This window comes from Triplophysa rosa, linkage group LG11, assembly GCF_024868665.1.
Source record: "Triplophysa rosa linkage group LG11, Trosa_1v2, whole genome shotgun sequence".
Lineage (NCBI taxonomy): Eukaryota > Metazoa > Chordata > Actinopteri > Cypriniformes > Nemacheilidae > Triplophysa > Triplophysa rosa.
This window is the reverse complement of record NC_079900.1, coordinates 3,613,064-3,640,896: the sequence shown is the minus strand read 5'-3', so window position 1 is coordinate 3,640,896 and position 27,833 is coordinate 3,613,064. Positions and strand designations below refer to the sequence as shown.

General features: G+C 38.9%; 4 protein-coding genes across 8 annotated transcripts; 2 read left to right on the top strand and 2 right to left on the bottom strand.

Annotated features, from left to right (window-relative positions):
• The first annotated feature begins 33 nt into the window (after nucleotides 1–33).
• Nucleotides 34–27,833, top strand: LOC130561823 (uncharacterized). 5 transcript variants are annotated; one of them, XM_057346412.1, is made up of 4 exons: nucleotides 23,704–23,895; nucleotides 24,023–24,356; nucleotides 24,432–25,113; nucleotides 25,386–27,833. In XM_057346412.1, exons 1-4 carry the CDS (start codon nucleotides 23,842–23,844, stop codon nucleotides 25,450–25,452), a joined length of 1,137 nt encoding a protein of 378 aa, XP_057202395.1. In that variant the 5' UTR covers nucleotides 23,704–23,841; the 3' UTR covers nucleotides 25,453–27,833. The 5 variants fall into 5 exon arrangements, 4 of the variants coding, with proteins under 4 accessions (XP_057202394.1, XP_057202393.1, XP_057202395.1 ...); XM_057346411.1 differs by lacking the exon at nucleotides 23,704–23,895 and adding an exon at nucleotides 34–108 and having other exon boundaries at nucleotides 24,432–27,833; XM_057346410.1 differs by lacking the exon at nucleotides 23,704–23,895 and adding an exon at nucleotides 40–296 and having other exon boundaries at nucleotides 24,432–27,833.
• Nucleotides 1,103–2,385, top strand: LOC130561245 (uncharacterized). Its single transcript, XM_057345447.1, has 3 exons — nucleotides 1,103–1,499; nucleotides 1,799–2,056; nucleotides 2,145–2,385. Exons 1-3 carry the CDS (start codon nucleotides 1,396–1,398, stop codon nucleotides 2,383–2,385), a joined length of 603 nt encoding a protein of 200 aa, XP_057201430.1. The 5' UTR covers nucleotides 1,103–1,395.
• LOC130561243 (protein NLRC5-like) lies at nucleotides 7,373–13,496 on the bottom strand. Its single transcript, XM_057345446.1, has 4 exons — nucleotides 13,009–13,496; nucleotides 12,301–12,709; nucleotides 8,323–10,072; nucleotides 7,373–7,790 (listed from the first exon to the last, which is right to left on the bottom strand). The coding sequence occupies exons 2-4, from the start codon at nucleotides 12,674–12,676 to the stop codon at nucleotides 7,373–7,375; spliced, it is 2,544 nt and encodes an 847-aa protein (XP_057201429.1). The 5' UTR covers nucleotides 12,677–12,709; nucleotides 13,009–13,496.
• Nucleotides 14,638–16,406, bottom strand: LOC130561822 (zona pellucida sperm-binding protein 4-like). The gene is made up of 8 exons (XM_057346408.1): nucleotides 16,108–16,406; nucleotides 15,848–16,035; nucleotides 15,683–15,780; nucleotides 15,451–15,608; nucleotides 15,158–15,350; nucleotides 14,941–15,088; nucleotides 14,788–14,860; nucleotides 14,638–14,715 (listed from the first exon to the last, which is right to left on the bottom strand). The coding sequence occupies exons 1-8, from the start codon at nucleotides 16,394–16,396 to the stop codon at nucleotides 14,645–14,647; spliced, it is 1,218 nt and encodes a 405-aa protein (XP_057202391.1). The 5' UTR covers nucleotides 16,397–16,406; the 3' UTR covers nucleotides 14,638–14,644.

Sequence of the window (27,833 nt, the reverse complement as noted above, 5' to 3'; positions counted from 1 at the left end):
TTGCGCATGCGCGTTTTCTATCACGTCATTATGCGCGGACGGATCGTGCAGGCACCCCGGATCGTGTACTGACAGTACTTCCTGTCGTAAACTACTTGTTGTCTACAGGTTATTGTTTAGTTTTAAGCTTTTGCGACGTATGCCTATTATTTTTATTGCTCAACAAGAAAATCATCAAAATATGCCTATAAGGAATGACAGTTTTATATCAGAACAGCTTACTTTTTCAATGTCGAAAAACGAAAGTATAAACAGATGACTGTCGTTGCCGGTCTGCTCTAAGTTACTGTATTACGGTAAAGTTGCTCATTTTCTGTATTTTATAATGGCTAATGCTAAAATATTGTATTAGCGAATTATGACATGCATGTTAACTACAAACAACACTATTAAGAAGAATATGGGATTCATATTTTTCCGTGTATTCACCTCGATGGCGGCAAAGTTAGGGACCGTCTAAAAACTCCAGTGAATTGATTATGGGCAAAGAGAGTTGGCCTAAAAGAACACTATAATCTCAAAAGCATAGTGTACAGTTATTTTTACAAAAAAGCTGTCATTTGGCCAAACCACAAAAGCGCTTTTAAAGGATTTAAAATAAAAGTCTTAAATAAGATTTAAGGATAAAATCTTCAATTTAAGATTTTTTTAATTAAATCACAAATACATAGCGTGATTGTGCTTCTATTGCATGTGTGTGAGTAGAAAAGATTGTATCACACTTAGGGCTGCACGATACATGGTTTCAGTATCGAAATTGCAATGTGCCCATCCGCAATAATCACATCGCAGTAGGTGCGATGTAGGGCAGAGTTGAAAGTAGGGTTGTTCCGATAGACGATACTATCGTGTATCGACGATCCTCAGACCTATCGGCGATAGCTGATTCCCTAGACGATAGTTGGCTGTTTGCCAATATATGTTGCAAATCAATATTACAAACGCGCATTTCTTCATGCAAGAGAGCTTGCAATGCACGCGGCTTAGGCTTTTCCTCGCACCAGAGAGAGTTTATAATGTGCGGGCTTTGAGTTTTCAGTGCACGAGAGAGCTTGTGATGCTCGGGCTCAGGAATTGCTATGCGCGTGAGGGTTTAAAACCAGCGNAGGATCTGTGTTACAGCTGTAAATAATGACATCAATACAGGAACAAGTTTCATTCCTCTACTGACATCTGTGTGCAGTTACAACACCTTCCCTTTTGATGAGAAAGATTACGAGTCTCTGGAGTATATTCAGAGTGATTTTCTGCTGGATCTTTACTCACATGTGAAGGACTATGAGACTCAATCAGACAGGAGTTTACTTCCAGCATTACAGAGAGTTTATCAGACACCTGTTGTCTGGATCATAGATCTCTCAAGAGAGAAAGACCTCCATCCTCCTGGAAGTGTTGATGCTCCAGACAGAGAAGAAACCAGTAAAGCTGAGAGGATGGACAGATGAAGAGAGTGAAGTGATGAGTTTCCTTCAGTGTCTGCCCTACATCTCACAACTGAGGTTAATGTTTAATCTTGAGGTTAATCTTGACTAATCATATTTATTTTTAAGCTTATTAATAGTTGTACCGTTTATGCTTATATTAAATATTATTTTTAATAGTAGCCTAATCTTTCAAGTCCTAATCAATAAATGTAAATTACAAACATTTTTAACTTTTTTAACATTTAAATTCTTATAACATTACTTTACAATGCAAATGTAATGCTTTTATTTTTTGCATATAAACTACAATATGTTGTGTTCATCATTGGTGCGGTTTAGAATGTTTTTTATTTTAATCCGTTGTTGTTTTTCAGTGGTGCTGATCTCTTTGTGTTGAGTCTTTTTAAACGGGCCGAGTTCAGAGAGGATCCAGAGCTGGTGATGTCACTGTTTCAGGCTCTAGATTTCAACCTCAGTCTCAAGGGAATATTACCCAGCAGCACATGCAGGTTTGTGGGCGGAGTCTTACACCTGTCAGCTGACAGACTCACTTTAACTCTAAATCCTCAAGCCATCTCTCTCAGAGGAACAAGACTTCTCTTCAGACACATCACAAGCATACAGACACTCAGGTAAAGGACCGAATTTGACAAAATAAATGTTTTAAATATTTACTGTATTTATAGAGTTTACTGTTTATATTTTGTGTTCTTTTCTCAGGCTGAGTGGTTATATGGTGGTGAGAATAGTGCGTGCATTGAGGTCTGAAAGAGTTCCTGTCAGTGTAGATGAACTCTCAGTCGATCTGAATGATAAACGGCGGTCAGACAGCGAGATGTCCAGAGTTCTGAGCAGTTTGGCTTCTCTTCTGAGACTCTGGACTGTCCAGTGTTTGAACTTGACCGACTGCAGGATGAAGNTATTCAGAGTGATTTTCTGCTGGATCTTTACTCACATATGAAGGACTATGAGACTCAGACAGGCAGGAGTTTACTTCCAGCATTACAGTCAGTTTATATACAGCCAACACCTGATGTCTGGATCATAGATCTCTCAGAGAGAAAGACCTCCATCCTCCTGGAAGTGTTGAAGCTCCAGACAGAGAAGAAACCAGTAAAGCTGAGAGGATGGACAGATGAAGAGAGTGAAGTGATGAGTTTCCTTCAGTGTCTGCCCTACATCTCACAACTGGGGTAAGAGAATGTACAACAACATGCTGAACACTTGTTGCCTAAAATATGTATATGACATTACAAAAGTTTATTTTATATATATGTATTCAATAAGGTACAAAAGGGCTGTGCTGTATCGTGAATAAGTCAAAGCTGAAGGATGTTATTAGGCAAGACATAAAGTGGTGTTTTAAAAGCATTAATAAAGCCAATAATATGTATCAGTGAAACTTTAATTTCAATCATTAAAATAAGTTGTGAGTTTAAATCATAATATCTTTCGGAATAAACGTCAAAATACAAAGAGAAAGCTGTCCATGGTTTTATTATAGTTAAAGTGTAGTGACCGTGTTTTTGTCAGACTGATTACCACAGTAAAAACATGGTGAATATTCATAAAGAGGGTAAATGAGTGCTAGGGCACTTTAAGTGTTGTCCTTTCAATCGAGCACGTTTAATGTGTCATTTACAGTTCTGTGTTCATATGCTCGTATGTGTTTTAATAATAAGGACTTTATACTTCATTTGATCTTTTAATATCGCCATCTTGATACATTAACCCAGTTTATAACCGCAGTGTTTTCTTTGTAATGGTTTTCTGTGGGAATACTGTGAACTAAAGCTAAGCTTGTTGTGCTCATACGGCTCATCTGCTTGACTGTAAATAGTGTTACAAAAAGATTTGTGATGTTGTGCTTCACAGATCTGCTTGTTCCCAACATCACTCCACACACATTCACATAAAAATTATATCCGTATTTTCTTTTGTCCTAAATTTTGTAATGTTGTCATAATTTTTACTTTATTTTTGAAATATTAAGAGTTTAATCTCATAACAATGTGACTTTGTTCTTGTATTTTTTCTTTATTTTTGAAATATCACAAGTTTAATATCATAATGTTATTTGTTATGTGGCACTAAAACACTGTTGTAGTAAAACACTTTGTGATCTTTCTTATTTTGTCTTTTAAACAGATTGGAAGTTTCTCATGTCCATGATGTAAACAGATTTCTGTTGAGACTTTATATTAAAGCAGCAGAAACTGAGACACAAACACGAGATCAGATGATGAAACTGTTGACATCGCTCTGCACATACACAACTTTCCCTTGTGAAGATATGAACAGCTCTATTCAGAGTGATTTTCTGCTGGATCTTTACTCACATATGAAGGACTATGAGACTCAGACAGGCAGGAGTTTACTTCCAGCATTACAGTCAGTTTATATACAGCCAACACCTGATGTCTGGATCATAGATCTCTCAGAGAGAAAGACCTCCATCCTCCTGGAAGTGTTGAAGCTCCAGACAGAGAAGAAACCAGTAAAGCTGAGAGGATGGACAGATGAAGAGAGTGAAGTGATGAGTTTCCTTCAGTGTCTGCCCTACATCTCACAACTGACGTTAATCTTTTGAGGGTTTAATTGCTTGATCTAATGCATTATTTATTTTTAAAGCTTATTAATAGTGTAACGTTATGGTATTAATATTATTTATAGTTTAGCTATCTTTCAAGTCCTATCAATTAAATGTAAATTACAAAATTTTATTGTTCTAACATATATCTGCTAATAACATTACTTATACAATGAATGTAATCTTTATTTTTGCATATAAACTACCAATATTTGTTCATCATTGGTGCGTGAATGTTTTTATTGTAGAATCCCGTGTTGTTTTTCAGGTGCTGACACTGTGTGTTGAGTCTTTTTAACACGAGCCGATTTCAGGAGGGATCAGAGTGGTGACTGTCACTGTTTCAGCTCTAGATTTCAACCTCATCTCAGGAATACTTACCATAGCAGCTCATGCAGGTGTGGCGGGCTCTTACACTGTCAGCTGACAGACTCACGTTAACTCTATCCTCAAGCCATCTCTCTCAGAGGAACAAGACTTCTCAACACATCACAAGCAACAGACATCAGGTAAGACCATTTTACAAAATAAATGTTTTAATATTTACTGTATTATATAGGTTACTGTCTACATTTTGTGTTCTTTTCAGCTGGTGGATAGGTGGTGAGAATAGTGCGTGCATTGAGGTCTGAAAGAGTTCCTGTCAGTGTAGATGAACTCTCAGTCGATCTGAATGATAAACGGCGGTCAGACAGCGAGATGTCCAGAGTTCTGAGCAGTTTGGCTTCTCTTCTGAGACTCTGGACTGTCCAGTGTTTGAACTTGACCGACTGCAGGATGAAGTCTCTCTCTCTGATTCTCCTTCTGTCTCTGCAGAGCCCAGTGACTCTCAGGTCTGACCATATGACATATTTCACCAAGTGTTTGATTTTAAATGTTTGACGATCCCTGCTTGTCTTTAAAAAGTTTTGAAACATCTTAAAGTTTAAGTTAGGGTTGGCAGTTTTGTAAAAGCTAGCAATAGCAATCTAGCTTTGAAAGTGTAAAAAGGGGAAAGATGTCGCCCTCCCTTCAGAGCTCTCTCCAAAGCCACGCCTCCTCCAAAACACATGAACACACACAGCCAGATTACATTTTGCAAATCATCTCTAGAGACGGCACAGGTGGAGGGTAAAACATAAAGCTTTCACATTAACTCATGTCTCATTTCTATAAATACAGAAGTAATCCAATCTGGGTTCTCTAGTATTCAAAGCTTTAGCATTTTACCAGACTAATATTACAATAAAAATTACTAAAAGATTAAATTTAAGAATCATTTAATATTATATTACAATAAAATAATAGGATACATATAATTTATTATTCAGTTAATGCTTGGTGAGAAACTGTAAGTTTAAAATATGTCCAGAGTATTTAAAACTTGCAGGGGTCGTGTTTTGCTGCCCTGTGAAATGTGTGCAGCCATTGTTTCAGTATAGACTTTATTTATTTGATGTGTTCAGGTTTTAAAATGTATGAAAAACACGCACAGCCACCTTGCATTTATAACAACAAACAAAATGAAATACTATAAATTCTGTGTGTGTTTAGACTGTCTAAAGAGACTTTCCAGTCGCTGACTGAATGTGTGTTTGAAGCTCAAGAAGAGGAATTGACATTGTGTTTCCTGGAGAAAGTGGGCGGAGATTTCTCTTCCTGTTCCTTGAGTTGGGAAAAACTTCACTATTTCCTTCAGTGTGAAATTCCATCCATCACTGTGGACTGTAAAGGGATTGACATATCAAGCAACATCAGAGAAATCTTGCCATTTCTGAACAGGATTCACTTTCAGCGGTATAAATGACACATTTGACCTGATAGAAATCTTTACATTTAAACATAATTGAGCACAATGATTATTAGCTGATGGCTTAATATGTAAATTAATACATTTACAGTGATTTATTTTTATATTTATTGATGACTGTGTGTGTTTATGTGTCTGTACAGGATGAGCTCCACCTTGATGATGTGTTTAATGAAAGAGATCTATGAGTCCAGATCTTCAGGGTTTGTGTCCGGTCTGTTGAGTTCAGTGAAGAACTGCATTAACCTGCAGAACAGAGCGTGTTGGGAGAGATCCTCTATTTCTTTTAACATTCTAAGCAGGTGTACGTTACTTCATACAAACTTTAGAAGGAAGAAATAAGTTTCCCTCTTTAGCCTTGGCTTTAGGATTCCTAAACAACTTTTCATTGTGTAAGTTTATGTTAGGCTCCATTAACAGATAGTAAATCGGTTCCCAACATAACATACATTGTTTACATCAGGGTCGGAAATTAACAGAGGCTTTGGAAAAAATGACAACAAGGTGAACAAATCTGCTCTCCAAGTTCAAGACAAAAGAAGAAAAACAGTCCATGCATAATAAAAAACTAGATATGACAGTCGCAATCTAAATAAGATTAGGTGAAAATGAACGAATGTGGATGACCGCTTCTTTGCTCTGCTACAGCTTTGAGCATTACAGCCAATCAAGTTCAGGGTATGAATATTCTGACCAATCAAAGGCGTTTAAATGATTCATCGGTGAAGAAGAGCTGTGCTGAAGTGCGTCGCGCTCAAAAAGTTTATCACTAACAACCGCGTACAGATACGATGTAAGAAAGAGATGCAATAGTAGTCAGACTCTTTACTGTATTACCTGAAGCCATTGAGTGTTTTAGTGATGTTGGATGTTCTTTGTTTGTTTTCTACATATTTCCCGTTTGAATAACTATTTTTTATGTTCCTTAGAGAATCAAAAAAGCAATAAAACAGCAATACAATAATTCATAAACGCTTCTCGGCTTGTTTTGTAGCGTGTGACAAGTGTTCATGTATCCTAATATCTGAAAGTAATAATCAAGATGACAACATCAAGGGCAATAATCAGCATCAATGATTTTGTTTTAATCTTGCAGTCCTATGGAATGAGTTTATGTTTTATCAGATATATGCTGCTCTGATCCACATCAATTTAAAGACCCCTCTGGTGCTGCTTTGTTTCTGTTTAAATTGAACAAGTTATCAAGGTTAAGCTATGTTTTCAACATTTTCATTATTTATATTTTATTATTTATTTCATCTACATACATTTAGAAGAAAAATGATCACTTGTACCTCGTATCAGAAATCCTGGGATTTTTTTAAAATAATTTTATGCCAGGTCAGGGTTACACACACATTTTCTGTCATGGTCTGTGGACCCCCTGAAGTATCCTTGGCCACCCCCTGGCCACCCCATAAATAAAACTCTAGCTCCGCCACTGCATACAAACACACTTTAAGAAGCTAAAACGTAGTAGCATTTATACATGCCTAACAGAATGTATGATGAAATAAAAAAACACCGGTAATCCTTTAATAAAACGCTCTTGGCTACAAAAACATTCTCTTACCCCAGTTGTGAGATGTGGGGCAGACACTGAATGAAACTCATCACTTCACTCTCTTCATCTGTCCATCCTCTCAGCTCTACTGGTTTCTTCACTGTCTGGAGCTTCAACACTTCCAGGAGGATGGAGGACTTTCTCTCTGAAAGATCTATGAACCAGACATCAGGTGATGACTGGAAAACCGGCTGTAACGCTGGAAGAAAACTCCTGCCTGTTTGAGTCTCATAGTCCTTCACATGTGAGTAAAGATCCAGCAGGGCATCACCCAGTTCTGGGGTGTTATTGTGAAAAGAGTTGCAGCAGCAGTGCGATCTCTTCCTCTTCTCACCCTCCAGAGTTGTTTTATTAACAGAAACTTTATGAATGAATTGTAGTAAGACTTTGATTTGATTGAAAGCAGCATTGCAAGGTTTCAATCTGTAACAGAAATAAATACAACAACTTAAGTATTCACTATTTAAAGATCTGTAAGTGAGATTTGAATCAATTGAATTTTAAATGGGTTTTATTTTTGTGAATGTCAAATAATTTTGATTAACTAAACGAAATATCCAAACATTCATTTCAATAGGAGTTTTAACTTAGTTTTCTATATTCATGCGTCATCTAAATGATTGTAACAGTAAGATGACAACACAGGGCTTCTACTCTTTAGACTAAAAACATATTTGTGGTTTTATTGTCAATGCCAGACAAATAAGTTATTACCCCTTTCTACATTACACTACATACCACTTTTTAAAGAAAATTGCTTAAAGCAAACTGACATAAAATGGCAGAATGTGTGAATGAGGTTACATTCTGATGGCTTTTATACGTTATGATGTCACGCTAAACAACAAAGCCAGAGCTTGCATAAAATTTCCAAATTATAATTATGTTTGAGAAATATTTAAAAGGTTTCATTAATGATGGTATTTCTAACATAATTATTTTTTTTCTGCTTTACCTGATCTTTGGCGTGCAAAAGAGAATCATGATCATTCCTGAGTCAGATACAGTGAAGTCCTGCAAATTCAGATGAACTTCTTTATCTCTGGATTGACTGATCACGTAAGAAAAAGCACAACTCTGATGAGGGTCCAGATTCACATCAATGTCCAGCTGATGCTTCATCTTCTCCAGAAACATCAAGCAAGCGTTAGATGACTGAAGCTCATACAAGCACTGACACACATAGAGAAGATCAACGTCTTCACCATCACTCTGAGGTTTGAGGAAAGTGTCCGAAAGTTTCTCAATGAACCGTTCGGATGTTTTCTTCATCTGATCCTCTGAGAAGAGACACTTGAGGAGTTTGTTGTTATGTTCTCCCAGAAGTCCACACAGGAAAGGCAGAACATGTCTCATGTGTTGACTCTCTTCAGTCTGACACAGTTTCAGGACTTTCTCAATTTCATCTGGATTCTCAACAAGCCACAAAGCTGAGAAGAATTCCTGCATTGTGTTGTGGAGAAACGCACAGTATTTTGTTTCAGACGTCAGACTGTCTCTTATTGTGATCATTTTCAGAAAAGCATGACAAATGTCAGTTTCATCACCGCTGATCTCTGGAAGGTTCAGGCTTTTCTGCTCAGTTGCACTGAATGCATTTTTCATTAAGAGATCAAGCTGATCTTTGATCTCTTTCAAATACTCATCAATTTCCAAAAGGTTTTTATCCCCATATTTCATCAAAGCATTAAAGAAAATGTGGATGTTCATGTTTGTGACTGTGTGTGGATTGTTGAGCACCGTGTCGTCTTTGAGAAGAATCATATTTGCAATCATGAACGCATACATAGGCACATAACTAAGACTGAACAGCTCTTGATTGTTCAACACCACATTCAGAAGATCAGGATTGTGACCCAACATCATCTGATAGTAAATTCTGATAGACTCTTCACTGAATCCTTGAACATACACTTTCTGTGTTGGCCAATCTGAGAAAAGAGAATCTTTTTCCATCTCTGTTCTGCATGTTATTATGACTTTCGCCTTACGTAGCACATCATGGTTCATGATCTTCTTCAAGACAGAGTCTTCTTGCAGACGAGTGACACCATCAAATATGAAAACAACATTCTCAACATTGTCTTTCATATCTTGAAGCACCTCTTGTTGGTCTTCTTCTTTTGCTTTTACATACACATCAAACAAAAGAGAATCAAGATTCATCAGGTTGGAACTGTGGGAGACAATAGTTTCATCAAAATAAAACATGTAGTCTGGTACTCTGATGGTTTTCTCCGTCCATAGATGCAACATTTGCTGGGCGATTGTGGTTTTTCCAATTCCAGGTTTGCCGAACAGCAGGATGTTCTTGTTCTGCATTGTTAGTAAATCTTCAGGTGAAACCGTTTCTTCCTTGTTAGGAAAGTGAGCTCCCAGCTTTTTCTTTCGTCGTTTTTTGTTTTTTGCTTCAAATTTTGTTTTTTTTATCACGGAATCACTTTTTAAAGAAAAAGGCTCGATATAGAGACATTCTACTTCCGCATCTGAAGAATATGTGCCATCCCCCATTTCCACATATTCCTCCTGAGAAGAATAAGATTGCTCCCTTTTCACAGTTTCCTTTTTTGAAGCAAGCGGTATGAAATGGAAATTTTCTTGCTGTTTGTGAAGCAAATATTTACTCCTATGATCCCTCTGGTTCTCCAGGATACTTTTTGCTTTCATCTTAAGCTGTGTCAGGTAATGTTGACAGGGCGCTGTGCCTAAAATTGCAATAAAGTGACAAATATTTAGTTTAGTTAGTAATATTTAGACAAATATTTTTGGATTGACATTCATTTCAGTTATGAGACAGTGTTCCTCACATAAAGCTTTCACATGATTTCAAAAGAATAGAGAATAAAATATCCACTATAACGGTGTTTCGTTATTTGTTTACTTGTGCACTGAACTTAAAGGACTTCAAAATTTGCACCCATTCACTTTCCATAGCAATTTTTAGTCCTACTATGGAAAGTAAATGGGGGAAAATTTTAAAGTGAACTAGTCCTTTGAATTATCTCAAATGATTCCAACTATGTTTAAATCCAAACAAATGTGCAATTTTAACCAGTGTTCAATGAGTGAGGGACACCTGTCAATGTCGTTGTGTCAGCAAAATCCTCAGCTTCCACTTTTAATGTCATAAAAATTGTATCTTGAGTCACAATTTACATAAAACAAAACTTAAAAGTGGTATTTTTGTTGTGTACTTGGAACACAACAGTATGCACACATTGGGACACAGTAAGCAGAAATGACCGTTGTTTTAACTAGGGATGTGCGAGACTAATCAACTAGTCGTTTAAACGGTAAGCTCCTACTAGTCGACATTGAAAAGTCGATTACACGAATAAATTACACAAAATGTCATAATTTAAATGACTTAGGGGGGGGGAAGAGGGAGGGCAAACTACGGCCTGCGGGCCACATCCGGCCCCCAAAGCAATTTCATCCGGCCAGTGAGGCGGTTTTTAAATGTATTCAATAACATCACTTTTCAGTTTGGATTTTGGTGGAAATGACATAGCAATGCATTGAGTCTGCAATGCAGCATACTTGAGTAAAAATGAAAAGAGAGGAAGACATGCGCTAGCTAGACGGTTGTAGCTAACGGACGGGTTTAAACGCTGCGTTGAATACTGCGTTTGCGTCTCGTGTCTTTTGAAGCACCCTTTTGAAGCGCCTGAGGCGGGACGAGTGTTGTGAGGTATGGTTTACTATAGCATGACATGGCAATTTCTGTTATCAAAAGCGTGTCTACAGACACCAGCGTACTGAGAGCTGAGAAAGAGATACGGCTGTGACGTATGGTTCTGCTGTTCTGCAATCGGTCACTATTGCTGTGAAATGCCCTAATGCCGATGCTCACACTGCATGATTTTGGCCCCGATTTTCAGTCGCCGACAGGTTTTGAGGAATCACAGACAAATTTCCGAAATCAGAGGGAAATCGGTGCTCGTTCACGTGAGTGACAATCACGCATTGCGAATTATCAAAGATGCGATCTGAGAGAGTGAAACATTTGACATGTTAAAATGCACCTGTCTGCGACTCAAAATCCTGCTGTGTGAAATGAGTTCTGACTGAAAAATTACATTGTCGATACCTACAGCCAATGAGAAGGCAAGATACAAGGCAAAATGAGGTTTGGGGAGGAGACCACATCAGCAAGCATGGCTTCCAATGTCGTGAGAGAACTCTGATATCACGTATCACTTCTCGCGTGCGTTTGGTTGTGAAACGTTGTTTGCAGACCAGATTTGTCGGCGAATCTGACCTATTGTAAAGTCATGCAGTGTGTAATCTCCTGTCACCGATCCATCGTTCAATGTGAACACTGCAGCAACCGAATGCGACCCCAGATAGTCATGCAGTGTGAAAAGAACAGTGATGCAACGACTTTGAAAATCAGGCAATGTGATGATTTCATCTGATTTCACATTGGTGTGTACGTGTCTAACCAGTGATATACACAAAATGAAAAGTATAAGTGGTGGTGTTTTTTCTTTTAAAATTTAAAAGAGTTAGATCAGATCAGATATTTACTGCATTTTAAAAGCCATGAATTCAATATTGAGCATAATTAGGTTTAGCCTTTTGGGGTAACCCATTTCTCATTTGGCCCCTTGGGATTAATTAAGCACACCCCTGAATTACAGGAATATTTGAAAAAATATAATACAAATAATGTATACTGTAAATTATTATGGCTAATAATGTGTCTTATGACAGTGTGCAAATGCTTTGCCATTTTTTCAACATAAAAGTGTTTATAAAACACAGAGTAGAAGGAATTGCATGTCCATACACTACAGTAGTTAATAAATAAAAAATATTTAATTTAATGTGCAAATAATATAATATATAATATAATATAATATAAAAAAACACACAGGAAAATCAGGTTGTTGAAGAACTAAACCATATTACAGTTATGTGTAACTCATACCTTTCGTCTGTTCAGCTCCAAACTTTGGTGTGACTGAAGCTTCACCAAATGAAGAGTTGGCCTCCGAGTCTTCCCTGAAGGAGTAACGTTTGATCCATTTGTGTAAACTTGGATGTAATGTCCTCTTCCAAGTGAAATCCAAAATCTTGAGTAACTCATAACTGGCGCATTCCCCCTGGTTTGTGACCCTTTTCAATATATATCTGGCTTTATCAGGCTCTGTGCTCATCGCTTTGACAGCACCCACATCATAGTCATTAAAAACCCTCCGCTGATGAAGATTCTCAACAATGACTGGAAAGTTTTGCATCTTGGTCACCAGGTTCCCCCAGGTCTTTCTGAGGTAGACAACAGCGGACTGCTGGTTACCGGCCATTTTGAAGGCCCTGGCAGTACTGGAGTCTTAAACCTGCAAAGCAAAGTATAATATAAAATACTACAGAGAAAGAAACAAGCATCAACTTCACCAGACGAATGTGGACATCTTTAACGTACATAAAACGCAACAATAACGTTTTGCGTTTGTTTGCCATTACATTTAGCGATTACAGTATGACTAAAATAAATCTCACAGCTGTAGTCACGCAAACAAATTCGTAAAATAGCGAGGTACAGTTTTCATGGCAAGAGCGTGACAGTCCTACAAATTTAACTGCAGGTTCATTTACAATGTAGACGACCTGCAGCAACACATCACGTAAAACTCACCTATGTGCCCTTTATATGTGCTTATCCCGTCACATACGGACTGCTGACAAGAACAGTTTTTGTTGGGTTAAGACATATTTATAAAAATACCACAGAGCCTCGGGCTCGACTTCCGCAAGAAAACTGTTCAGGGGATAAAGTTGTGCTCTACTCTCATGGGCTGTGTCCGAAATCGCCCACTATACCCTCATTCACTATTCCCAACATTAGTTCACTAATAAAGTCCACTGGCACTTTAAGGAGCGGGTGAAAACGAGCGAGTAAATTCAGACACTGTGCACTGGAAACGCTGCGGGCGTCGAGCATCACGATGGCTAGCAGCTAACCGCGAGTTAACATCGGTTGTACACTCGTTATTATGATGCATCATGGGATTGAGTGCACTCAATGTCCACTATGAATTCGGACACCACTAAAAAAATGGATGTCCCCTCAAACCGTGCATTATATTAGGGTATAGGGGGCCATTTCGGACACTGCCAAGGTTCTACTTGTACATTTCATCTTTTTGGTTTTATGGCTGGTAGCACCCTTTAAAGGCGCATTATCGCCACCTAGTGTGTAGGAGTGTGGACCAGAACTCTCCCTTTAGTCACCTACACATGGAACAAAAAAAAAACTCAAACCAGTTCTTTTGAGATAAATACATTTAACCCATACTCAGATTATAGCTCATTCCAATTTTCCTAAAATCATTGCCCATAATGCAGTGAAATGGGTCAAACTATTTCTGAAGCATTATCACGTTAATGTTGGGGGTCAACATTTACCAACAAACTTTAGAAATTAAACGGTCTGTAAAAATGAAGCATAAGCACGAACAATGCATGACCATACTAACTACAATTTACAATGCTTAAACGCAATGTGCTTTTTTTTAGCTAGTTCATGTTAAGACGTTAAGTGCTCAGGACCTTAGTGGTAATTTTACAATAAAGCATCTCAATACAAAAACTTTAGGGTACCAAGCAAACGTTAACATGACCATATTAGAACTTACACCTATACTGTACAAACATATGAATTTAGTTTACGCTGATGGTCACCCAAAAATAAAAACGGTCATCTTTCTCTCAAGACACTTCAATCTGCCATTGGGGAAAAACTATTGAAAATGCACACCATGTAAGCAAATGCTGACAACAGGTAGAGTCTAAGAACTTTATTAAAATCAGCAAGGAAATTATCATCGTAAAGAAAACACCTCCACTGGAAACAACGGTTTCTTCGCTGCTTTTTCCAGCAACTGCTCTCCTGGAACACAAGAATCAGAAGATGAAACTGATGTCTTTTGATGTGGTTCACTAATCAAAGTGAAACACCTACTTTTCCTGGCACAGCTCTGCTCACAGGAACCAGAAGCAGGGTGGCACACCGCAGTACTACAGTGAATATAGATCTGACCAACAAAGAGATCAGCTTAAGCAACAAATACAAAAAATGTAATTTAGATGATACGAAAGGCTTTAAGGAAATCATACAGTCTCCTGCAGAGGGGCCAGTGATGATGGATCCACAAACGTAAACATCTTCACAACAAAGCGCTTGGCGTGGGTCGGGAACTGAAGACCAGACGTGCCAACTACATGAACCAGTGCAGTCAGGTAACGGTCATCCTNATTAAAATCAATGAAATTTACATCGTAAAGAAAACACCTCCACTGGAAACAACAGTTTCTTCGCTGCTTTTTCCAGCAACTGCTCTCTCTGGAACACAAGAATCAGAAGATGAAACTGATGTCTTTTGATGTGGTTCACAAACCAAAGAGAAACACCTACTTTTCCTGGCACAGCTCTGCTCACAGGTACCAGAAGCAGGGTGGCACACCGCAGTACTACAGTGAATATAGATCTGACCAACAAAGAGATCAGCTTTAGCAACAAATACAAAATGTAATTTAGATGATACGAAAGGCTGTAAGGAAGTCATACAGTCTCCTGCAGAGGGGCCAGTGATGATGGATCCACAAACGTAAACATCTTCACAACAAAGCGCTTGGCGTGGGTCGGGAACTGAAGATCAGACGTGCCAACTACAGGAACCAGTGCAGTCAGGTAACGGTCATCCTGGTAAGGACATCTTAAAAAGAAGTGACAGTCAGGACTCGTTCACAGCACACTCTGGACAAAGGCTTGGGATTCTACTCACCCATCAACTAGAAGATCCCACTGGGGTAGACTGAGAGGACTAGGGGTTGATGTCGCCCAACAGTGTCCCAACATCAGGACAAGATTGGGGTCAGTCCTCTCCAAAATGCGCACCTCAACATACACAGGGTCTCGCAGGACTTTTGTGACTGGATACTCATCCTCACCGTAGTAGGACGTGTACGCCTCATCTCCTGAGGAGGAACACTTTACCATTACCGTCCCGTCTAGAGTTTGAGACCAGTGCTACAAGCATCACTCCTCTTGAGCATTTTTTGAAGACTAGCACATTACCTTCTGCACAGCCTTTAGTGACACATTGGCCATTTGCCAGTCTAAGCTCCACCCTGAGGGGTCCAGGAGCAGCTACAGGGGGAGGTGGAGGAACGGTGTTGACCTCCACAACCAGAGCTTCCACAGCAGTGGCAGAATATCTACACTGGAAGAGAAGTCTAGACAACAAACAGTGAGCTTCTTACATCTGTTCGAGGATTCACAGTCCTGAGAGAAAACACAGATGACCTACTCAAATTGACTGTCCCTTGTGATGGAGCCAAGAGGTCCAATCCCCACTTCATAGGATGAAGTCATTCTGTTCTCATACACCACATAACCATTTTCCTCCTGCAGGCAAAAACACAATTGACATCAAATCTGTTCCGGACATCAAACTCATCAACAGCAAACTCACCATCATGCTGGTGCCACAGGCAGTGACTGGAAACTGGTATATGGCAAAGGAAGGCGTGGAACCAACAGGACCACAAGGTGCTTCATTTCCACCCAGCAGACGGACTGTGTCCAGACTCAGACGAGGCAGCGAAACGTCTCTAGCCACCACCAACACAAACTGACCATCTCTTATACACTGGACAGTCACTTTAATGAGAGAGAGGAAGTTATCAGGGAAAAAGCTTTGCAAGAAACATTTCACTGGTCTAACACCCTTACCTGACATCCCGTAATAACACTCCTGCCCATTAAAGCAGCAGTTTATAGCTTCACATTCGGCACCACTGATACCAGGTTGTCCACACTGGATCTGCTCATAATCAGCTACAGCACATTTGTCAAGAGGTTCTGACTGCACCACCGGCTTCTGAAGTGGAAACTTCTGAGAAAACTGTTCTTCAGTTTGCTGGAAGACTGAAGATTGCAGCTCTTGGGGAAAATTACTAAACCGTGGAACAGCATGACAGACAGCACAAAACCATGCACAAATAGCCACAAGACAAACCATCCCTGTAGTTCCCGCCATCCTGCCACAAGCAGACACTCTGAGGGTCGTGTGCTTTGTCTTATATACTCTGCAAATCGTCAGTCATAAATTGTAGCTCCTCCTTGATCAATTAACAATGATTGTTCTCCAGACCTTTTGGAAGCTACAAACAAGGTGATTTCTGTTCACTCGCAGGATTTTATACGATCATGTTTTAACCAATCTCTACAAAGCCAATGAAAGTAAAGCATACTTTAAAAAAATGATGTGAAGTTGTCAACATCTGTTTGCTGTTCATTTAAGCCAGTGTTTCTCAAAGTGTGGGGCGGGCCCCACCGGTGGGGAATAGAGACATGACAGGTGGGCCAGGAAATTGGGTCATGACAGGAAACATTGTGTCATCTTTATTAATTCCTTTATTTATTGACCATACACTGAAAACAAAACAACAACACATTTAATGCCTTACATAAAACAACATCAGACTGCGAAGAAAATGTCACATGGAACCGCATATTAGCCTTCGAGAATGATTTCACGTCGGAATGTTAATTGAAGCGGCACAAAACCTTTAATGTGGAGAGGGTAGCGGGTATAAAAGTTAGCAATGGATAAGTTTGTGACATGGAATGAAAAGAAAACCGGAAATTCTGTACCAGCAGACAAAACAACGACAGACAGCTTTCCTGTTGCTCAGTGGTTAGAGCGTGGTGCTAGCAACACCAAGGCCATGTGTTCGATCCAAAGGATTGCTCATACTTAGATACAAATGTGTAATATAATGCAATGTAAGTCGCTTTGGATAAAAGCGTCTGCCAAATGCGTAAATAAAGTGCATTACCATTTCGTTGGGGAAAGGAACCCTTCCCTACCTGAGAAACACTGATTTAAGCACTTCACACAACAGTTAGACATTAAACTACAAATTTCATTTTTAACAGCTATGCACAAGTACCGTATAATCAATTTGACAAAGTTAACGAAATTACAATAAAGTCAATAATGTAAATCAGAATCAGAAGGAGCTTTATTACCAAGTATGTTTAAACACAAGGAATTTGACTTGGCGACAGGAGCTTAGTGCAGAAGAAAATGTACACATAAAAAAACTGAGAATTAAATGAAAACAAGAATGCACTATTTACAAGAAGTGAAAAATATATATATAGAGACATCATTTTTAAATGAGGTTGCAGATGAGTTATTTACAGGTTTAACGTATTGTTTCTTACAATGTACAGTTTCCAGATGCTATGCGCAATCGTGATGGACAGTGTGTAGTAAGAGCTTTTAATTGCTCAGGCTGAGAATAACCTGCGGGGGGAAACTGTTCTTGTGTCTGGCTGTTCTGGTGGTCAGTGCTCTGTAGCTCCGGCCAGATGGCAACAGTTGGAAGAGGGAGTGAGCTGGGTGAGAGGGTCCAAAGTGATTTTCTTGGCCCTTTTTCTCACTCTGGAGGTGTAAAGATCTTGGCGGTTGGGCAGGGGGGCACCAATAATCCTCTCAGCAGTCCTGACTGTTCATGTAGTCTCTTAATGTCTGATTTAGTAGTGTGTCCCAGTTCAGGTCCAGAGAGATGGTGGTGCCCAGGATCCTGAATGACTCTTCTGCAGCCACAGTGTTGTTCATGATGGGGAGTGGGGGGAGTGCAGGGGGGTTCTCCTGAAGTCCACCATCATCTCCACTGTTTTGAGCGTGTTGAGCTCCAGGTTGTTGTGATTGCACCAGACAGCCAGCTCTGCAACCTCCTGTCTGTAAGCAGACTCGTCTCCATTGTGGATGAGGCCGAGTGTCATCTGCAAATTTCTGGAGAAAGTTAACCAGAAATAAAGTTGTACAAACTGCCAATGAATGTTTTTTGTTCTAAAGAAAATGACAAAATAAATATTAAATAATTTTAGGGGAGGAGTTGATCCGAGCTGATGCCAGGCTGGCATTTTGTCACATTATAGGTGAATGTGAAGTTTTGTTTAATACCAATGCCATCATTGCTTCTCGCGCATTAATGTACTTTTGTCAGTTACAAATAACATGTTCTATGGACTCCTCTAAACCGCAATACTCACATAATCCTGTTGGATGAATGTTTACTCATTTTAGGGTTTTATTCAAGTGTCCATCATATTCTTGATAAAATATTTTTCTCTTTGAACGATTTTAGTGACTGTAAAGCCGAATATGAATCTGTATAACGATCTTTTTGAATTGTCCTCAATCCACTGTAATGCTGCTGGGTTGTGCACTGAGTGTATGACAAGCTTTTATAATAATGACATCAGTATTACGTTCGGTCTGCCAGCCCCGAATGAAGTTGAACTGTCAAACATCCTTGTAGAACAAGTACGCTAAACCTAAACTGACATATTTCCTTAAAATGCTCACTAAACAGTTTTTAATGAAAACGTTCAATTTGAAATACATTTTGTAAGGTTAACAATGTAGTTTTATTAAAATCCGGTTTAGTTACACAATACATCGAGTGAACAGATATCCCACATATGTTTTTACAGTCAATATATCCGAGGTAAGACTAGGCTAAATATGATTTTCCAATCACATTTTTACACAATTGAAATTAGGTCATAACTGAAATAATTATTAAAAAGTCTTACATGTAATATCAGAATTCATACAATAAAAAGTTTACAAAAAAGTCTGAGGATGATCAAATAAATATGAATATGTGACTGATGGTCTATCCTCATTCATCTCTTGGGCTCTGGGGGACGGATTCTCCAAATCCATCTGAACAACAGCCACGACGTTGAAGATCACTATAGGTTCTATAAGCGGGTCATTTACTCCAAAAACAGCTTTTTGGCATCACCAGATCTCAAACAGTGGGTCTTTGAGGAAAAGCTTTCTGGATTCAATTCTGTTGTTGAAAAGCCTACAGGAATATAAACATTGATATTACAGTCCAGCACAAACAAAGACATTCATGGTTTTGCTCTGTATAACATCAATATACACAATATCTGGGGAGAGGGACTATTGACTGTGTTCCTTTATGGGGATGTTCACATGTGTGTTCTAGAGTAAACAAACAGATGACTGACTCCATCTATTAATCTATTCTTATTCATCATCTCTGTACAGTATAGTAAATATTGTTGAAAGCACAAAGCTTTAAGGCAGTTTTTGGGAACTTTTTTGACCACAGTTCTAGATTTACCACGTCTGGTCTCGTCCTCTCTCCATGACTCATGTCAATCTCTACTATGCTCTCACATCAAGTCAAAATTCTATTAATTAACTAATTTTACATGTCCACACGCAAGAAACCAAACATGAAGCAGTATAAAGTGTATTTCAACATGGATAAAATTCTTAAATAAAAGAGTGATAAGCACTTAACCCAGACTCAGTGTCACTGATGATGCTCACGCACACCTCACTGTCTTATGTTTATGTAGAAGACGAACTGTAGATTTTCTGCGCTTCAGTTCAGGATGCTATTGCCACTAAAACTGCAAAATAACAAAAGAGAAACATAAAATATCAGAGGATACTTAATGTATTACATTCACTATTTCTCTCTCCGTCTTTCACTCACTCAATGTTTTGTGCTTTGTGGAGGTTTGGCAGCAGGACATCCAGACTCTGATCAGTTAGATGACACTGACTGAGATCCAGTTCTGTCAGACCTTCAGAATGTTCCAGAACCAGAGCCAGACCTCCACAGACCTGCAGGTCCAGATGAGTCTGACTGAGATCCACTTCTTCACCCAGAGCCCGAGAAAGACATTCAGCTTTCCCATCATCCACATGAGAGAGAAACTGAAGCAGCATGGATTTACCACACCTGAAAGAGAGAGAGAGGGATGTTTTATATGCTTAAATCTGTAATTGTATCTCTGTGAGTATGAATCATATATGATCATGTTTGCTCACTGGAGTTTAACAGAGTGTAAGAATGTGAAGAGTTGATCTATTCCAGCGGTGTTAATCTGACAGTCGTGTAGATTCAGCTGAGTGAGGGTGTGTGTATCTCTATAAACTCTCTGAATGACTGTAGACATCACACGACAGTCCTCAGGAGTCAGAGTCTGTGTGGGGGTGTCTTCTGTCAGGTCCAGTGCAGAACCACAGGAGAAGTCCAGCTTGTGCTGCAGGGCAGAGAGCAGAACCGCTGACGCCTCCTGCTGGACATCAGATGAACTGCAGCAGCGAAGCATTCTCAGTAACAGCGACTCTGTCAAACGGAAACAAATAAAACGTCACATTATTTAATTATTTTAATTTAAGATAATTTAATAACATATCAATATAAAAAAATGCAAAATGGGGTATGACCTGAAGCAGGAAACCACGACTGAGGAGAGGCAGAATGCTTCTAGCTCCTCTCTGGTATGGAGGTCCACAGCATGTAAGTAGATGCAGTGCGGTGGTTGCAGTATAAAGCGCAGAGCTGCACAGTGGACAGAGTCCAGCGNATGACAAGCTGGATTTGTGGACAAAAACAGTAGCTTATGTGTCTAGAAAATGCTCGTGTGACTGCAATTAGCATTCTATCAGAGTTTAAGTTCAGTGCAGCTGGCAACATTGTTACTTACCAGCGCAACCTTTTAAACAAGAGAAAGTAAACTATTGCTATGAGTCAATATCATTCATCCAAATGCGTCATTGATGCCCGCGTGCGCTGTTATTACTTGATTGCCAAACGGGAACAACTCGTGCGCTGGTTTTAAACCCTCACGCGTATAGCAATTCCTGAGCCCGAGCCGCGCGCATCACAGGCTCTCTCGTGCTCTGAAAACTCAAAGCCCGCACATTATAAACTCTCTCTGGTGCGAGGAAAAGCCTAAGCCGTGTGCATTGCAAGCTCTCTTGCATGAAGAAATGCGCGTTTGTAATATTGATTTGCAACATATATTGGCAAACAGCCAACTATCGTCTAGGGAATCAGCTATCGCCGATAGGTCTGAGGATCGTCGATACACGATAGTATCGTCTATCGGAACAACCCACTTCAACTCTGCCCTACATGCACTATGCGATTATTATTGCGGTTGGGACATTGCATTTCGATACTGAAAACCATCGTTGCGCCCTAATGTGATAAATTTTTTACTCACACACATGCGAATGAAGCCAATCGCTATGTACTTGTGTGATTAAGTAAAAAATCTTAAATTGAGATTTTATCTTAAATCTATTTAAGACTTTTATTTTAAATCCTTTTATAACGCTTTGTGTGTTTGCCATAATGACAGCTTTTTTGTAAAGAATAACTGTACACATGCTTTGTAATTATAGTGTCTTTTAGGCCAACTCTCTTTGCCCATAATCAATTCACTGAGGTTTTAGACGGTCCCAACTTTGCCGCCATCAGGTGAATACACGAAAAATATGAATCCCATATCTTCTTAATATGTTTTTGTAGTTAACATGCATTCATAATTCGCTATACAATATTTTAGCATTACCATATAAAATACAGAAAATGGCAACTTTACCGTAATACAGTAACTAGAGCAGACCCGAACGAATCATACTGTTTATACTTTCGTTTTTCATATTGAAAAAGTAAGCTGTTCTGACATAAAACTGTCATTCCTTATAGGCTATTTGATGATTTTCTTGTGAGCAATAAAAATAATAGCATACGTCGCAAAAGCATAAAACTAAACAATAACTGAGACAACAAGTAGTTATAGACAGGAATACTGTCGGTACACGATCCGGGATGCCTGCACGATCCGTCCGCGCATGCGCATAATGACATAGTAGAAAACGTGCATGCGCAAATGATAATTCTGTTTTGCGACGATTTACGACACTGCACGATCTGTTCCACGCTTGCGCACCTTTGCACCGCGACTTTCACTTCTGTCCACCTCTGGTCTCATGTCACTTGTGTGTGCAAACTATGCGTTCTTTCAAGTCATTTCCACCCAGACTTGTTTGTAGTTCTTTCTTCATGTAAGTGCAGATAGTCTAGGCAGAAATGCATATTATGTTCCTTATTGTCTTCTGTAAACACCATTGAAGGGATTATTGTCCTCATTTAGATTATATAGATAGATATATTAGCCTATATAGACCCATACTAATACAAAATTACTCAATTTAAAGTTAACTAATATTAGCAGCTTTTAATAAAAAAACGACACAAACCGTCTTGACAATACTACGACCTCAGATCGAAACACAGCAAGTTAAGTAGGCCTAATGCCATACAGCAATGAATCGCAAAGGGGAGATGGAGGAAACTGAAGGTTTGCAGTGACAGAAAGACTCAGACTTTTAATTATATGTGACCCTGGACAACAAAACCAGTCTTATGGGTCAATTTTTCAAAATTTTTACATAATCTGAAAGCTGAATAAATAAGACTTTCTATAGATATATGGTTGTTAGAATAGGACAATATCTGGCTGAGATACAACCGTTTAAAACTCGGAATCTGAGAGCGCAAAAAAATCAAAATATTGAGAAAATTGCCTTTGAAGTTGTTAATCAGGAGATAAATGCGTAATTGCCCCGCCCCTCGATACTATCGTGTATCGGCGATCCACAGGCTGGCGATCGAACGATCTGATTATATTGAATATCGCCCAACACTAGTTGAAAGTGATGTATGCAGTAGCTAAACGTTAGCCACTTTAACGTTACATGGCCGCTCGCTTTAACATTACCTTTAACGTTATTATTAGCCACATATTTAAAGGGCTAGTTCACCCAAAAAATAAAAATATTGTCATTTTTTACTTTAAAATCGATTAATAATTCTCTTTAAATGCGGTCGATTCGATATCAATTTTCAAAAAACAGCAAATCGATTTTTTTTCTTTAATATTTCCTCATGCACTGAACATACATTAATGTGAATGTTATTGCTACTATATTTGAAACTTGTAACTTTGTATTAGCACCTGTTGTATTATTGCTCCTGTATGACATATCGCTTATTGCTCCCTGAACTCTCTGTAAGTCGCTTTGGATAAAAGCTTCTGCTAAATGTCTAAATGTAAATGTACTACTTTCCACTACATGTCACTTTTCTTTTTTCAATGGGTGGATGTTACAACAGGGAGCATTTCGTTCATTTATTGCTTAATTAACATGGTGGATGCGGGTGTGTCGTCGAATTTAACATCACCTTCACATAAAAGGCAGTGGTTCACATAATTACAGCCTCTCTTTACAGCTAATTTTGTGACATTTTGTTGTTATACTGTATCTTAAATGTAAAATAACCTGATCCTGATTGATCAAGGTATGCGACTGTTCTGTTCCAATTTACTCAAGTGTGTTTAATATACAGGGTTGTGGCTCTGCGTGTGTGTCTACCCTCGTGCATGCACCACGAGAGCACCACGACGCATGCACATCCGGGTTGCACGCTCTAACGTTGCATGGCGCATGCGTTGGGGCACATCCTGGATGGTTGTGGTCTTGTGAACACGCGTCGGAGACTCACGGGGAAGAGAAAAATATGTTGATTAAACACGTTATCCTAAATGTTAAACATGTTTGAAATGATCTGTGTGGCACAGATGTTTCTCTGTATTAATGTAAGATTTGAAAATTGCAGATTTAGGCTTTACACACCAGGGAGATGCATCAGTGTTAAATGATTTATGTGTTAATGTTTAACATTGAATAATCATTTAAGAACATTATCTGTCTTTTGTACTTCAGGTTATGGCTTGTGCACAGAAATCTGCTGTTGAGTACCTCCGAAAATGTAGGCGTGACCTAGTGACTGGTATGCAAAACCTTCCTCTCATCACTGAGAATCTTTATCAGCAGAAGGTTTTCAATGTCCATGAGGTTGATGCTCTCAAAGCAGAGGAGACCGAGTTTGATAAAGCCAGAAGTATACTAGACTGGGTCATTAAAAAAGGGGAAGAGGCCAGTTACAAGTTACTCAGTATTTTGGATTTCACTCGGAAGAGAACGTTACACGTTGATTTACATGTCTGGATATGTTGTTTCTCCTTTAGGGAAGATGCAGATGCTAGCTATTCATTTGGTGAGTAGATATGTGAAAAAATTGAAGTACAAATACAGTAAATAAATATTTTAAATTTAATTTTTGTTATTTTAGGCACAAAACCCTGTCAGAACTACCAGATGGAGCTCAAGACGAAAGCAAAACGTATCCTGAAAAATCAGTGGCAACAGAGCTGTAAATATCTGCACAACAAGTCACAAACAAACTTCATTTACATACCTCTTGTTTTAGAGACAGGCTCTGTGGTGAAAACCGCACACAGCAAAATAAAGAAAAAGTGCAAAAAGTTCAGAAAACTACGGCCCAAAAAACTGAGATCTTACATTCCTGATAAACAAGAAACACTTTCACCTGAAGATCTACTGAAATGGAAAACCAGAAACATCCTGCTGATTGGCAAACCTGGAATAGGAAAGACTACAGTCGTCCAGCAAATGTTGAAAATGTGGACAGAAAAGGATGACAAACAGCCAGACTACGTGTTTTATTTTGATGAAACTGTTGTGTCCCACATTTCCAACCTGGTGAATTTGAAATCATTTTTGTTTGATGGGTATTTCACACCAAGAGAAAAAGACAGACGAGAGGTATTTGAAGACATTGAGGAAAACTCTGAGAATGTTGTCATTGTGTTTGATGGTGTCACTTCTGTGCAAGAACATTCCATCCTGCAGAAGATTATGGACCATGACCTTCTACCTGAGGCGAAGGTCATAATAACCTGCAGAACAGAGGTGGAAGATGATGTTATATCTGACTGGCCCTCACAGAAAGTGTATGTTCAAGGATTCAGTGAAGAGTCTATCAGAATATACTATCAGATGATGTTGGGTCACAATCCTGATCTTCTGAATGTGGTGTTGAACAATCAAGAGCTGTTCAGTCATCTGTTTGTTTACTCTAGAACACACATGTGAACATCCCCATAAAGGAACACAGTCAATAGTCCCTCTCCCCAGATATTGTGTATATTGATGTTATACAGAGCAAAACCATGAATGTCTTTGTTTGTGCTGGACTGTAATATCAATGTTTATATTCCTGTAGGCTTTTCAACAACAGAATTGAATCCAGAAAGCTTTTCCTCAAAGACCCACTGTTTGAGATCTGGTGATGCCAAAAAGCTGTTTTGGGAGTAAATGACCCGCTGATAGAACCTATAGTGATCTTCAACGTCGTGGCTGTTGTTCAGATGGATTTGGAGAATCCGTCCCCCAGAGCCCAAGAGATGAATGAGGATAGACCATCAGTCACATATTCATATTTATTTGATCATCCTCAGACTTTTTTGTAAACTTTTTATTGTATGAATTCTGATATTACATGTAAGACTTTTTAATAATTATTTCAGTTATGACCTAATTTCAATTGTGTAAAAATGTGATTGGAAATCATATTTAGCCTAGTCTTACCTCGGATATATTGACTGTAAAAACATATGTGGGATATCTGTTCACTCGATGTATTGGGTAACTAAACCGGATTTTAATAAAACTACATTGTTAACCTTACAAAATGTATTTCAAATTGAACGTTTTCATTAAAAACTGTTTAGTGAGCATTTTAAGGAAATATGTCAGTTTAGGTTTAGCGTACTTGTTCTACAAGGATGTTTGACAGTTCAACTTCATTCGGGGCTGGCAGACCGAACGTAATACTGATGTCATTATTATAAAAACTTGTCATACACACAGTGCACAACCCGGCAGCATTACAGTGGATTGAGGACAATTCAAAAAGATCGTTATACAGATTCATATTCGGCTTTACAGTCACTAAAATCGTTCAAAGAGAAAAATATTTTATCAAGAATATGATGGACACTTGAATAAAACCCTAAAATGAGTAAACATTCATCCAACAGGATTATGTGAGTATTGCGGTTTAGAGGAGTCCATAGAACATGTTATTTGTAACTGACAAAAGTACATTAATGCGCGAGAAGCAATGATGGCATTGGTATTAAACAAAACTTCACATTCACCTATAATGTGACAAAATGCCAGCCTGGCATCAGCTCGGATCAACTCCTCCCCTAAAATTATTTAATATTTATTTTGTCATTTTCTTTAGAACAAAAAACATTCATTGGCAGTTTGTACAACTTTATTTCTGGTTAACTTTCTCCAGAAATTTGCAGATGACACTCGGCCTCATCCACAATGGAGACGAGTCTGCTTACAGACAGGAGGTTGCAGAGCTGGCTGTCTGGTGCAATCACAACAACCTGGAGCTCAACACGCTCAAAACAGTGGAGATGATGGTGGACTTCAGGAGAACCCCCCTGCACTCCCCCCACTCCCCATCATGAACAACACTGTGGCTGCAGAAGAGTCATTCAGGATCCTGGGCACCACCATCTCTCTGGACCTGAACTGGGACACACTACTAAATCAGACATTAAGAGACTACATGAACAGTCAGGACTGCTGAGAGGATTATTGGTGCCCCCCTGCCCAACCGCCAAGATCTTTACACCTCCAGAGTGAGAAAAAGGGCCAAGAAAATCACTTTGGACCCTCTCACCCAGCTCACTCCCTCTTCCAACTGTTGCCATCTGGCCGGAGCTACAGAGCACTGACCACCAGAACAGCCAGACACAAGAACAGTTTCCCCCCGCAGGTTATTCTCAGCCTGAGCAATTAAAAGCTCTTACTACACACTGTCCATCACGATTGCGCATAGCATCTGGAAACTGTACATTGTAAGAAACAATACGTTAAACCTGTAAATAACTCATCTGCAACCTCATTTAAAAATGATGTCTCTATATATATATTTTTCACTTCTTGTAAATAGTGCATTCTTGTTTTCATTTAATTCTCAGTTTTTTTATGTGTACATTTTCTTCTGCACTAAGCTCCTGTCGCCAAGTCAAACTCCTTGTGTTTAAACATACTTGGTAATAAAGCTCCTTCTGATTCTGATTTACATTATTGACTTTATTGTAATTTCGTAAACTTTGTCAAATTGATTATACGGTACTTGTGCATAGCTGTTAAAAATGAAATTTGTAGTTTAATGTCTAACTGTTGTGTGAAGTGCTTAAATCAGTGTTTCTCAGGTAGGGAAGGGTTCCTTTCCCCAACGAAATGGTAATGCACTTTATTTACGCATTTGGCAGACGCTTTTATCCAAAGCGACTTACATTGCATTATATTACACATTTGTATCTAAGTATGAGCAATCCTTTGGATCGAACACATGGCCTTGGTGTTGCTAGCACCACGCTCTAACCACTGAGCAACAGGAAAGCTGTCTGTCGTTGTTTTGTCTGCTGGTACAGAATTTCCGGTTTTCTTTTCATTCCATGTCACAAACTTATCCATTGCTAACTTTTATACCCGCTACCCTCTCCACATTAAAGGTTTTGTGCCGCTTCAATTAACATTCCGACGTGAAATCATTCTCGAAGGCTAATATGCGGTTCCATGTGACATTTTCTTCGCAGTCTGATGTTGTTTTATGTAAGGCATTAAATGTGTTGTTGTTTTG